This window comes from Hemiscyllium ocellatum, chromosome 1 (assembly GCF_020745735.1).
Source record: "Hemiscyllium ocellatum isolate sHemOce1 chromosome 1, sHemOce1.pat.X.cur, whole genome shotgun sequence".
Classification (NCBI taxonomy): domain Eukaryota; kingdom Metazoa; phylum Chordata; class Chondrichthyes; order Orectolobiformes; family Hemiscylliidae; genus Hemiscyllium; species Hemiscyllium ocellatum.
Window position 1 is genome coordinate 121,607,666 of NC_083401.1, and position 13,835 is coordinate 121,621,500.

Consider the following 13,835-nt stretch of genomic DNA (forward strand, 5'->3'; position numbering starts at 1 on the left):
ACTCCAATTATTTCCACAAGGTAAGGATGCCTATAAATCAGCAGTAAATTACAAACTGCATGGAGACCACCACTGGCCAGATGGACTACAGTGATTTTTCTCAGCCCCACACATTCCTCTGTTCCTAAGCTTGTATAATGTGGAAAATGAAAATGTCACAATGTGAAATGATGGTTGAAACTTGGAATTATCTGTTTTGTAACAGGATAGGTTAGCCTGTATTAGTTTTTCCTTAAACATTTTCTGACACTTCGCTATTTTGTGCTACTTCATCTCACAGCCTTTTGAAAAAACTGACAAAACTAAACAATCCGAGTGAATCAGGCAAGAATCACTGGGCAACAAATTCATGAATTCCATTGGGTGTGACCACTTTTTTTAAAAAAAAACTAGGTCACTGTACGTCAACTCATTTTCTGGTAAATATTGATATGAGGCTATGTGAATTCCAGCAACAATGGACGCAATACTTATTGAAGAAAGCATCTCTGCCTGGGAGCTTAATACAGCAACATATTTAGGGAGCGTTAACATAGCTGTGGGTAATGCATCAGCTTCAGTTATTACAATGACACATAATTTCTGAAAGTACTGCTCAAAAATATTATTCTGTGAAATTATGGTGTAAGATCTTTCAGTAATAATTAACATCTCTTGCAGGAACTACAGAATCAATTAGATGCAATTAACGTCAAAGTCAAAAATGAAAGACAACAATTAGAAAATGAAAAGGAGGAGCTTTATAATAAACTTCAGGAATCTCTGCAGCAGGTCAGCGCTGATGCAGCTCTATATTATTGTAGCTGAGGACTAACTCCATTAAGTGCTCACTCAGAATTTGATTGGCTTTTTAGATTTCCAGGATGGACAGCTTAATGAAGCAAAACAAAAATGACACAGAACAAGCTGACTCCTATTCAACAAACATGAAAGAGAGCCACGAGAAGTTACTGCAGGATCAAGAACAGGCACTTAACCAGATAACAGAACTGCAGGTGGGAAATGCAAGAGAAAGTGATCCGGAGATATGGTAATTTAGGTAAAATTGGTTAGTTTATTGGAATGTGGAGGGAGAAACAGTTAAAAAATGATTGGGGCTCTATAACAAATATGAAATGGTATTTTGTAAGCCAGCTAATATTTACATTTCTTCATTTGAAGAAAAGCTGTCTTTTGAAGAAAACGTCACAAGTCACATGACTCTAGGTTATATATAGACCAAAGGTTTATTTGAAATTGCAAGCTTTCAGGAGATGTCACCTGATGAAGGAGCAGCAGATTTCAGATAAACCTAGTTGGACCATAACTTGGTGTTGTGTGACATCTGACTTTGTCCACCCCAGTCCAACACCGGCATGCCCACATCATGCCTTTTGAAAATAAAGATTCTTATTAGGCTGATCTTAAAACTAGAATTTGGAATAAAGACAGACACACTCCCTACGTTCCATATCAAATTACAAGCCACCAGCAGGTTTACAGAAAACGTAAACTTAATTAGTTGGACTGGAAGCAGTCTTCAAGTGCAGATTGAATATTTCTGATAATGAAAGTCTGAAATATAAACAGAATGACAAAACCCTTAGTAGGTCAAGCATGTGTGGGAGGGGGACAAAAACAGGACTTAATGTCGAGGAGTCTGCCAGAGTGGGCTGGGGAGAACCACATAATTACAGAGGGTTGCATAGTATTTTCCTTCCAGCAGCAGGAATATTAATCCCCAGGGCTCAGTGGTAGGAATTGGACAGTGCAGGGACACCACCCATTTGTTACTTGAGATCATTATCCCTCAGACAACCATGATGATCAGAGAATACCTCCAACCCTATAGAGTTTGCAAGTGGCCTGTCAAGAGCCCTCCTTTCAAAGGTGCACAGGGCCTGATCAAAGGACCCAGATTTGGGAAGTAACTTGGCTTCCTGATAATCACCCTTGAATCTAGCCCTTCCCCAAGCCCCAGAAAGAGAAACATAAAAAGATAGAAGGTAGGAGCTGCAAGAGGCCATTCAGCCCTTCAAGCCTCCTCCACCATTTATCACAATCATGGCTGATTGTCCAACTCAATAGTTTAATCCTGCTTTCTCCTTATAACTTTTGATCCTACTCCCCCCCGCAAGTGCTATTTCTAACTGGCTCTTGAATACCTTCAATATTTTGGAAACAACTATTTTCTGTGGTAATGAACTCCACAGCCTGACCACTCTTTGGATGAAGGAATGTCTCCTCATCTCCGTCCTAAATGGTCTATCTCGAATCGTCAGACTTTGACCCCTGGTTCTGGACACATCCACCAGCGGGAACATCCTCCCTACATCTAACCTGTCTCGTCCTGTCGGAATTTTCTAAGTCTCTTTGAGATTCCCCCATCATTTGTCTGAACTCAAGCGAAAATGATCCTAACCTAGACAATCTCTCCTCGTGTATCAGTCCTGCTATCCCCAGAATCAGCCTCGTAAACTGAAGAATTCATAGGCCGGCAGATTTTGGAAAAGTGCAGACGTAGCAGGGCTGTTGTTATGGGTGACTACAACTTTCCCAATATTGACTGGAAACCTCCTTAGTGCAGATGGTTTGGATGGAGCTGTTTTTGTCAGGTGTGATCAGGAGGGTTTCCTTACTCAGTATGTAGACAGGTCGATGAGGGGAGATTTGGTGCTCGGCAATGAGCCAGGACAGGTGTCAGATCTCGTGGTGGGAGAACACTTTGGTGACAGTGACCACAACTGCCTCACATTTACCATAGCCTTGGAGAGGGAAATAATCAGTTACCATGGGAAAATATTTAGTTGGGGAACAGGAAATTATGACACCATCAGACAGGAGTTGAGAAGTATAGATTGGGAGCAATTGTTCCTCAGAAAGGGTACAATAGACGTGGAGACTGTGTTTTTAAGGAGCAAGTGTTGTTCCGCTGAGACAGGCAAGTAGGGCTAAGATTAAGGAGCCTTGGATGATTAGGACAGAGAAGCTTCTCGTCAAAAAGAAGGCAGCTTATGTAAGGTGGAGGAACAAAGGGTCTAGCACAGCTTAGTGGATTACAGGCTTGCTAAGAAGGATCTCAAAAATGGACTGAGGAGAGCCAGGAGGAGCACTAAAAAGGTTTGGCAGGAAAGATTAGGGAGAACCCAAAGGCATCTTATTCATAAATGAGGAATAAGAGAATGGTCAGGGAAAAGCTAGGGCTGATCAGGGATAATGTAGGGAACTTGTGCATGGCATCTGAGCAGATAGGGGCAGCCCTAAATGAGTTTTTTTACTTTGGTTTTCACTAAGGAAAGGGACCTTGTTGTGAATGAGAACTTTGAGGAGCTGGGAAACCGGTTTGAACAGATCAAGATTGATGAAGTCGATGTGCAGGAAATGTTGGCAAACGTTAAGATTGATAAGTCCCCAGGACCAGACCAGATTTATTCTAGGTTGCTCCGGGAAGTGAGAAAGAAGGTTGCTAATCCACTGGTGAAGAACTTTGCTTCCTCACCCTTCACAGGAGTCATACCAGAGGATTGGAAGGAGGAGTGTTGCCCCTCTTTTCACAGGGAATAAGGAAATCCCTGGCAATTACAGACCAGTCAGTATTACGTCTGTGGTCAGCAAGGTTTTTGAAAGAATTCTGAAGGATAGGATTTATGACTACTTGTTTGGAAAAGCATAGCGTGATTAAAGGCAGTCAGCATGGCTTTGCGAGGGTCAAATCTTATTGAGTTCTTTTGAGGAAGTGACAAGACAGGTTGACGAAGGTTGAGCAGTGAATGTGGTGTACCTGGGCTTCAGCAAGGCATTTGATAAGGTTTCCCTCAGTAGACTCATTCATAAAGTCAAAAAGTATGGGATACAGGGAGATTTGGCTCTCTGGATTCAGAATTGGTTAGCTGACAGAAGGTGGAGTGTGGTTGTAGATGGAAAGTATTCTGCCTGGAGGTCAGTGATGAGTGGTGTCCTGCAGGGTTCTGTTCTTGGGCCTCTGCTCTTTGTAGTTTTTATAAATGACTTGGATGAGGAGGTTGAGGGGTGGGTTAGTAAGTTTGCCGATACACAAAGGTTGGAGGTGCCGTTGAGGGCGATTGCATGCTGCAGCACAACATTGACAGTATGCAGAGGTGGGCTGAGAAATGGCAGATGGAGTTCAACCTGGATAAGTGTGAAGAGATGCGTTTTGGAAGGTTGAACTTAAATGCTAAACATAGGGTCAAGATAGGATTCTTGGCAGTGTGGAGGAACAGCAGGATCTTGGTGTTCAAGAACATAGGTCCCTTAAAGTTGTCACCCAAATGGATAAGGTTGTTAAGAAAGTATATGGTGTTTTGGCTTTTGTTAACAGGTGGATCAAGTTTAAGAGCTATGAGGTTTTGCTGCACTCTACAAGTTCCTGGTGAGACCACACTTGAAATATTGTGTCCAGTTCTGGTCGTCCTACTATAGGAAAGATACAGAGGCTCTGGAGAGGGTGCAAAGAAGGTTTACCAGGATGCTGCCTGGACTGAAGGGCTTATCTTATGAGGAGGGGTTGTCTGAGCTCGAACTTTTCTCACTGGAGAGAAAGAGGAAGAGAGGTGACCTGATTGAGGTATACAAGGTCATGAGAGGCTTGGATAGAGTCGATAGCCAGAGACTTTTCCCCAGGGCAGGATTGACTGGTACGAGGGATTGTAGGTTTAAGGTGTTAGAAGGAAGATATAGAAGAGACATCAGAGGTAGGTTCTTTACACCGAATTGTGAACGCATGGAACGTGTTGCCAATGGTGGTGGCGGAAGCAGAGTCATAAGGGACATGCACATGGACAGCAATGAATTGAGGGGAGTATAGGTTGGGTTATTTTCTTTTAGATTAGGATTAATCCTTGGCACAAAATTGTGGGCTGAAGGGCCTGTGCTGTGCTGTACTTTTTTATGTTCTATGTTCTAAACCTTTTGAAACCTGGTAAACACGTGTCACTCATCCAATTCTAAGAGGTCAGCAATGGTTCCGGGTGAAGACCTGGGAGCATTACCTATACCATACACAGCTCCTTGTAGTGGTGTCTAGAATGTACAAATACTAATTTTTGAATGAGTTAAAAATCTCTCAACACCAAGTTAAAATCCAACAGTTTAGTTGGAAGTACAACTTTCACTGCTGCTCCTTCATCAGGTAGCTGTGGAGCAGGATCATAAGACACAGAATTTATAGCAAAAGATTACAGTGTCGCACAACTAAAATGATATATTGAATAAACCTAGATTGCTGCTAAGTCTTTCATTTTTTAGAATGGATTGCAGGTTTCAGTTCATTAATATATAAATCCCAGAATTACTTTTAAGTCACATTCTTGGGATAACTTAAGGTTTTATGTAAAAGTGAAATCTCCTCTCAGACAATGCATTAAATGAGATTAGACTGTCTGTATCCCAGTGTGTGTGTGTGTGTGTGTGTGTGTGTGTGTGTGTGTGTGTGTGTGTGTGTGTGTGTGTGTGTGTGTGTGTGTGTGTGGTGTAGTGGGGTCACTTGTAGTATGACATGAACCCAAGGTCCTGGTTGAGGCCATCCTCATTGATACCGAACTTGACTATCAGCCTCTGCTCAGCCCCTCTGCATTGTTGAATATCCCAAAGTCTACCTTGGTGGATGGTCGGCCGAAGATCCGAGACCGAATATCCCAGACCACTGAAGTGTTCTCAACTAGGAGGGAACACTGCTGTCTGGTGATTGTTGCGCAGTGTCTGTTCATCTATTGTCGTAGAGTCTGCTTGGTCTCGCCAATGTGCCATACCTCGGGGCATCCTTGCATGTGGCATTTGACTTTTGATTGGATGGCAACTCTATTAAGAGTGTAATAGGACCAGGTTATTTTTGTGTGCATGATGTTGACTGAAGGATAGATATTGGTCAGGGTATCATGATCGGCTCTCCTGATCCTCTTTGTGATGGTGCCATGGGATGTTTGACGCAGACGGGTTTTCTGTTTCTCTTCAGAAAGTTAGCATCTCTCAGCACTGCCTTGGTTATTATACACTCGAGCCTTGGAGTGGGACTTGAACTCAACTTTTGGCTTGGAGCAGAGAGGACTACCAACTGAGCCCCAGATGACCCTGTGTTATGTACACTAAATTCCTGCCTGACGTAATTGATGGCCTCTGATTTTTGCAAAGTTGCTGTCTGACTAATATTTCAACTTTTTTATTGGCCATTTCTGATATATTTTGACACGTTTTAGTTTTCTTCTTCCTTACACCAGTATTCAAATTGATGGGCATTTTGTTTGCTGGCACTTCGTGGCAGACAGCAATATGTAAGCACCATTTAACAATTGTAACCTTTTTCAAGTTCAACTGTAACTGTAGCTGGTCACCTTTAGATAATTAAAAAGGATGATACACAAAGAAATGACAACATTACATTTGCTTGCTTGCTTGCCTTATTGTCCTTTATAATTGGAAAGAAACTGATGCTTGGTGAGGGATGGCGGATTGGGTTTATTGGGGTATGTCGAAAGTTCTGGAACAAGACTACAGCAAATAAGCTTTCATATAAGCTGAAGAAGCACCAATATACTTGCTGGAAGGGTGAAGAGAGTCTGGGAAAAGTTTTAACTAACAGACTAACTAAAATACCAGATTTGAGAGCAGAATAGAAGAGTGGGATTAGTTAAGCAGAAAGTTTAGCTAAAATAAATTATTTTAAAATATTGCCACATGTGAAAAGAATACAAAGAGGGAAAACCATGTGATAGATATTGAAAGGTTTACCATGAGTAAGCAATCACTAGTGAAAAGAATAGGGTTAACATTTTAAATAGTAGCGTCCAGATTGAATGATGTTTCAGTGAACACCCAAAGCATTCAAAACAAAACTCAAAATTAAAAATGTGAAAACAATCGTGATTTAACATCCCAAATCTTCCAATCAGTGTTGGAACCCGTGTCTGATGATGACGGCGAGACAGAATAACTGCTGACTTTACCTTCCTCTGATTTTTCTGGCCAAAACTTCCAATGGAGGATCCTGCGAAAGCCCTTCAGTGCAGGACACCTAGGAGATATCAGCAAAGGCAATCTGCTCAGAAGCCACGCCCTCCCCCTAATGCACTAGCTGCCATATTCTAGTAAATTAAACGTCCCAGCTCTTCTCAGTGTGTTACACATTCATTCATAAATTCCTTTAGTAAGAGATGGTAAGTAGGAATGGGCTGGGTAAGGACTGTTGGTTCTATAGTTATCAGGACTCAAATTAAGATTGTTCGGGCTAACGTTTTGTTTCATGTCATGCATCTTAATGGCTAGTATTTCTAAGGTGAGGGCACAATACAGCAGAGATCATATAACTATTACAAGCCACATGTACAAAATGCACCACTTCAGATATCTCCATTTGCAGGGAAAAAAGAGGTTTGCATGCACTATCATTTGCAGTTACAAATTATCTAATTTTCACAGTCAACTGGGATAATTATCATTCATTAACAAAAGTTTTGTTAGTTCTAGTCTGTTCAGTTTAGTCAGTCTCTATAGAATACGTTTAATCTATAATAAATCAGTCAGGTCTTTTAGTGGCACATGGGCAAGTTAGTATTAGCAGCCTGTCTTGTATTTACTCTTTCCCAAGGTGTCCTTTTTATAAACGTTTGATTAGTTCAAGACACGCCTCTCAGAATCAGCGTCTCTGTTGAATTGATGACCTTCCAGAGCATATTGAGCTGTTGTTGTTGTTGTTTGACTTGAATCTGTTCCTTGCTCTGTGCTCTAACATCTTTGCACATGCTCAGGTTGTATGGAGGTTCACATTCTGGTGACACATTAGAAAGAACTTTGTTAATTGGTTGAACTGCTTTCACATCTGTTAGCCATTGTTACATCTCTTAAATTGGTAGAATCCAGGCATAGTCCCTTTGTCATCAGAACCTGACCCAGGTACTTGAGTTTAAAATTTTCAATTGCACCTCTCTCTTCTCACTTCATTCTTTTCAAATTGCGCATTCTCTTCTGTCATGCTATGATAACTGCCTCTTCTGCTGCCAGCACCTCAAATAACAATTTCTTGGCCTTCCCTTTCTTTATTTTCTTCAGGATTTTGGTAAGATGGGGCTTTTGGATCCTCTATCTCCTTTTTGAGGTTGCAGTTGAGGGCATCTACAACTCTCCTCAGTAGATATTGACAAGGTCTCACAGTCTTAGATACTTTAAGATGATATTCATCAGAAAGACATCAAGACCTGCAAAAACATCTTTGTAATATACTAGGATCTGTTCAGCAGTCCGTGGCTTGCCAAACATTTTACATCTCTTTTGGAAAGTACAGGGTTATCACCTCAAGCTTTAAATTTATTTCAACTGAGATGGGTGTATTTAGCTTAATATCCGGTTTCTGGAGTGCCAAATCTTTGTTTGCACCATTGAATTGAAACCTGCATTTATTTGTTCCCTTGTGGTGAATATTATTATAACATATTGCTTCAACTTTACTATGTAGGGCTTCAGTTTTGGCTCACCATTGTAAACTCATAATCTTACATGAACTGTTGATGTCTGCCTGGCTCTCCTTCTGTAATCATCATGTTAACAGTCACAAGCCATTTATCGCTTTTAGATCTAATGATGCTAACTCATTGGTCTACAGGGGAACCTCGATTATCCGAACGTGATGGGTAGGCAGTATTTCATTCAGATAATCAATTATTTGGTTAATTGATTAATTGCCTTTCCTCTGGGGCTCGAGTTTTTAAAAATCTGTTCCCCATTCAGGAGACTGCAGCAGCATCCCGCCCCCCCGCCTGCCTCCACCCCCGGAACTCCGTCCAATACTGCCCCCCGGCCCCCCCAACCCCATTCAATACCACCCCATTCAACCCAGCCCTCCCATGTAACCCCGCCCCCCTCTCTGGGGCAGCTGGACTGTACAACAACAAGACTGTGGCTGCTGCTGCTGCCTTTGTGGGGTAAGTCTCCAAATAGCACGTGCGCACAGCCACAGCCACGCACAACTTTTCACTGCACTTTTTTGACAGATTTCATGTCTACACTGTACAGGACAATGTTGGAGAGATTATCTGGGGAAGGGGAGGGTTTAGGGTTCACCCCTGTGTAGAACTCTAGGGAAAGTGTGGGGAGAGAGATAGAGATGGCAGGAAGTCAGTCATTTGGAGATGGTACCTGTTTAATTACTGTAAACAAAAGATACAATAACTGTTGGAAACATGTCGTTGATGTAATGTTTCTATCGGGACCTCGAAATCTCCTACAGATAATCCAATTTTTAGATAATCGAGGTTCCTCTATATAGTGAAATCTAAGAGTTATCTACTGAAATCTCTCCAGCCATCTTTATAAGGTTGCTTTACTATTTTATCCCTAAATAAAATGGGTACAAACTCAATTAACTCTTTTCAGTTCATGGCATTACTTTCTCCACTCCAGGATATACTTCTTCTTTTGTGGGGTAGCCCCCACAATATTTGTCTTGCACTCTAGCTTTTACCTTCTGTTGACCCTTCTGCAAATATATTTTCCATTTTTCTAACATGCTGTTCTTGTTTCGCCTTGAATGTGTCTCTGTATAATACCAAGACTCTTCTATTCTTCCATTAATACTGTATAAATATTGGTTGACAACCATCAAGTTACTATGCGTGCCAATGGCATTCTTAAGAGGAAGCATCTCCTCTCTCAGAAGATTTGCTCTCATTGCAGGATTGACTATGCCTAAAATAAGGAGAAAGAGAGGACTGCAGATGCTGAAGATCTGAGTCGCAAGTGTGGTGCTGGAAAAGCACAGCAGGTCACGTAGCATCCGAGGAGCAGGAGAATTGACGTTTCAGGCATAAACCCTTCATCAGGAATGATTCTCCTGCTCCTCGGATGCTGCCTGACCTGTTGTGCTTTTCCAGCACCACACTCCAAACTGTGCCTAAAATAATCCTGATTTTTGTGAGATTGTCTTTCCGTTCTGTCGTCTAGATATATCTTTCTTCATACACTTTTTTATTTCTTACCTCCACCCATATGTATTCTGTCTCTTCTAATCCAAGATCATTTCATCTTGCATTAACAGTGTTACCCCACCACCCGTACCTTCCTGCCTGTCCTTTTGAAAGGTCACATACTCCTGAATACTTACTTCCTAGCTTTGATCTCATTCTGACTGTGTCTCATTAGTGAATGTAATGTCATACCCTGTATTTATGCCGCTAATTTATTTATTTTGTTCCGAGTATTACCACATTAAAATGAAGAACCATTAATTTTGCATTTTTACTATTTGAACCATATGGAGTGAACAAATTGCCTGAGGACTAGCATGTGTAATTCTGGGACATCAAAATGGATGCATTTGAACTTCCTGACCCCTGAAAGAGGCTTCTGACCCTTCAGCCCTGCTTCTTGCACAGATATGTGAGGATCCAACATTATTCATGGTGCTCTTCCTCCATTTTGTAGTTTAATTGTATGCCATCATGACTGCATATGACAACACTGCAGAATTTAGCTCTGAACCATGGTTTGCAGAATTGTTTATCTCATATCCATCATAGCTTTGGTTTGGACAGGTCTGAGCACTTTATTTCCTATTATAACATTTTTAGAAGAAATGGGAGGGATGGGTATGTTAGCGAAGCACTATATCACAGCCACAGAAATCCCTGGATAAAAATCAAATGCATCAAATTAAAACATGGGAAACAAGCTACTGTAGTGTGGAGTTGATGTGGAGGCCACAATTTCAGGTACTTACCAGCCATAAGCATATACAATAGTGTAATAACAGTGGGTGGTTTCAATAATCTCCACTTGTAAAAGTCATATATTGATCATAAGGGGTACATGAGGCTGCATCCAGAACAGGGATAGATGACTGACATCAGTGTACAATTGGGAAGTCATGATCACATTAATAGGTTTTTAATGTAAAAATTGGTAAGGAAACTGAATAGCAAGGTACTGCACTTGGAAATGGATCATAATTACCAATATAAGAAGGGATCGGGATCAAATTAGCTGTTTAGAAAGTTTGTTAAACAAGTATGCAAATCAGCAATGGAGAACATTCAGCTATGCAAGACACAGAATACAAGCATAAGATCCTTAACTTTATCAATAGAAGTGTAGAACACAAAGACAAGGGACTGTTGTTAAGACCTTGCATCATAGCATTCCAGCTTAGGCATAAATACTAAACCACACTTTAGGAAAGATGTCAGAAAAGGTGCAGAAGAGATCTATCAGGATAGACCAGAGATAATAAACGTCAGTTGTGTGGAGAGACTGGAATGACTAGGTTATTCTCAAAACAAAAAAAAAGTGCAGATTTAAGAGGTGTCAAAGTCAAGTCAATAAGAAAAACCCATTTTCTTCAGGCAGAAGTGTCAGTAACCAGAGAAAACAGATCAAAGGTGGAAAACCCAGAGCAATGTGGGGAAAAGGAATTATGCAGCAAAAAGTTGGTTTGAGCTGAATCAGTGTCTGAAAAGATAGCCGAAGCAGATTCAGCAGCAACTTTCAAAAAGGAATATGATAAATTCTTCAAAAGAAAATGTTATGGAGCCACAAGCAAAGAACAAGGGGACGGAATTACTTGGATAACTCTACCAATGATACCTGAATGGCCACAGTCAGTGCAATAATATTGATTCTGAGCTGATGACGTGAGAATGTTGGTGCAGTAAAGGCTAATGTGGATGGTTAGTTCTATATTTCAAGATAACATTTTTGACTATTTAGAAATTGATGTATTAATCAATTTGTTAAAGGTACACTTTAATAATGGAATAAACTTAAATGAGTAGAAAAAAGAATAAATTAGATATTGAATGTAATAGTCTTTTGAAGATGTACAAAATCACCTCACAATGAAACTTGGCAGAAAAGATCAGACATCAGGACTAAGAGTAAATATAGCTTCAGTAAGAGATAGCAAACAAAGTGCTGATTAAATGCTGTTCAGATTGAAGCAAGGTTGCAGTGGTGTGTTCAAGGCCCTGATGTTAAAGATAGCTTTGTTCTCAGCACATGTTGATGATTTTAACAGAGATCTTGAAATTCCCTGACAACTGCAAAGCAGATTGTTTGTTTGGAAAACAATGCAATTACCCGTAAAATGCTTCAGAAAAACATTTGCGTATGTAATAATGTGTGAAGTGTGAATAATACACTTGCAAGAATAACGAAAGAGTATAAAGAAGAGGCAGCTGTATCAGGTGACCTGAAGTTAATCCTTCCATGTGAATGTACAAATACAGGTTGCTAAACTCATTGGAAAGCATCATTTTGTCAGAATCAACCAAAACTCTGATATGATCCACTTCCCAGCTTTGCATGGGAATTTTCTCCACCAGAAGTGAACAAGACAACTGATAAAGATAGTACCGAGTCAGAGGAAGGAATTTCCTACTCAGCAAGATTGTGTGTTCACTGATTCACAGGAACTCAGCATTTGTGGACAGTGTAACACCAAGGGAGAAGAGGTGGACTAACCTCCTGAAAGAGCCAAGTAGATCCTATGGAAAAGTAGGCAGTGGAGGGCGTGGGACAGTGGGTTTTATTTTTGTTTGCTCTAGCAAAGAATTGGAACAGATGAAATAGGTCGAAATGGCCGCCTCCTTCTGTGTGGACATAACAGTTCAAAATCAAAGTGAAATATCTGTGAATGCCTGATTTTCCTATTGAATATTGGTCCGTTAATAAAATTGCATTCTCTGAATTTAGCAGTCTGAAATCTCATAAACCCAAGGATTTGTTAGTGGACCCTTATTAATAGAAAAAACGCTGAAGAGATGGATGACCATAGAAACCACTGATTCGACTATGGGATTTTCTGAAGCCATGAATGCAAGTAAATAACACCATTAAAAGTGTTCCACCATAACGCTGATATGAGTGGAGGATAGGAGGCCACTCGGTACTAGGAGATTTGCTGACTGAGGAATTAAAGACTCCATTATCTTCCAATATCTATAATTCTGTGTAAATATGAACAGTAGAAGACAAATGGACAAAAATAGCTGGCTATCAGAGGGGTGTTTTTTTTTTAAATCCAATTCTTTATTTACTCTATAGCCTTCCATTATCAGAAGTCAAGTTCCATCAGTCCTTTCACCAGAAATATTCAACAATTAAACTGTAGAATTATCTTTCAACACTGACACAGTTCTAAAAGATACTCGTTAACTGGTTGCAATCAATAAGAAATAATCCCTTAAGTGGTAATGGAAAAATCACAATTTTATTTCACTCTATATTGTCATGTCAGGAGAAACTGAGAAAGCAGAAGGAACAGCATGAAGCGTTGGTTTCATCCTTACAAAAAGAACAAAATAAAATGAGAGATCAACTATCACAGCAGATAGAGACAAAATGGAAAGAAAAAGTACGGTATGTTACACTCTACAAAAAGTGGCACTTTTCTTTCCCTGAAATATCTTTTTTATACTCAGCTATGAAGTCTGTATCATCACTTCAGAAACTTAAATGCACAGTATAATTGCTTTTATAATCAATTCAGATTTGTAATCGGTTCTGAATATATTTTTGGGTTAAAGTGTTAATATCATTTTGCAAGTATACAGGGAAAATAAAACTTTTTGAAGTTTATGTTGACTGTAAATAAAAAAGAATCCATGATGCAGTGAGGATCAGGAGTTCTGGAGCAAATATGACTGCAGTGCTAAGCTAAGATACTTGGTTTGGTAATGTAGATATTGTTCCAGAATATTGTTGACACTATTAGGAAGGTATTATTTAAAGTGAAAACAAATGTTGCAGTTAAAAACCTCTTTGATATCTTTGTCCTCACAGACAGACACCAAACAAAAGTTTAAATTTACAAAATGAGTAGCAAAAAGTCTGTACCACACTGCTATCAAATTTTA

At 40.1% G+C, this 13,835-nt stretch overlaps 1 protein-coding gene across 1 annotated transcript in view; it reads left to right on the forward strand.

Moving 5' to 3' along the window:
- Window positions 1–13,835, forward strand: part of LOC132816784 (protein FAM184B-like) — a 182,633-nt gene that overhangs the window by 133,780 nt on the left and 35,018 nt on the right. Inside the window, exons 6-8 of the mRNA XM_060826768.1 lie at window positions 661–771; window positions 855–995; window positions 13,217–13,338. Coding sequence (XP_060682751.1) covers window positions 661–771; window positions 855–995; window positions 13,217–13,338 — 374 coding nt within the window. The remainder of the gene's footprint in view (window positions 1–660; window positions 772–854; window positions 996–13,216; window positions 13,339–13,835) is intronic.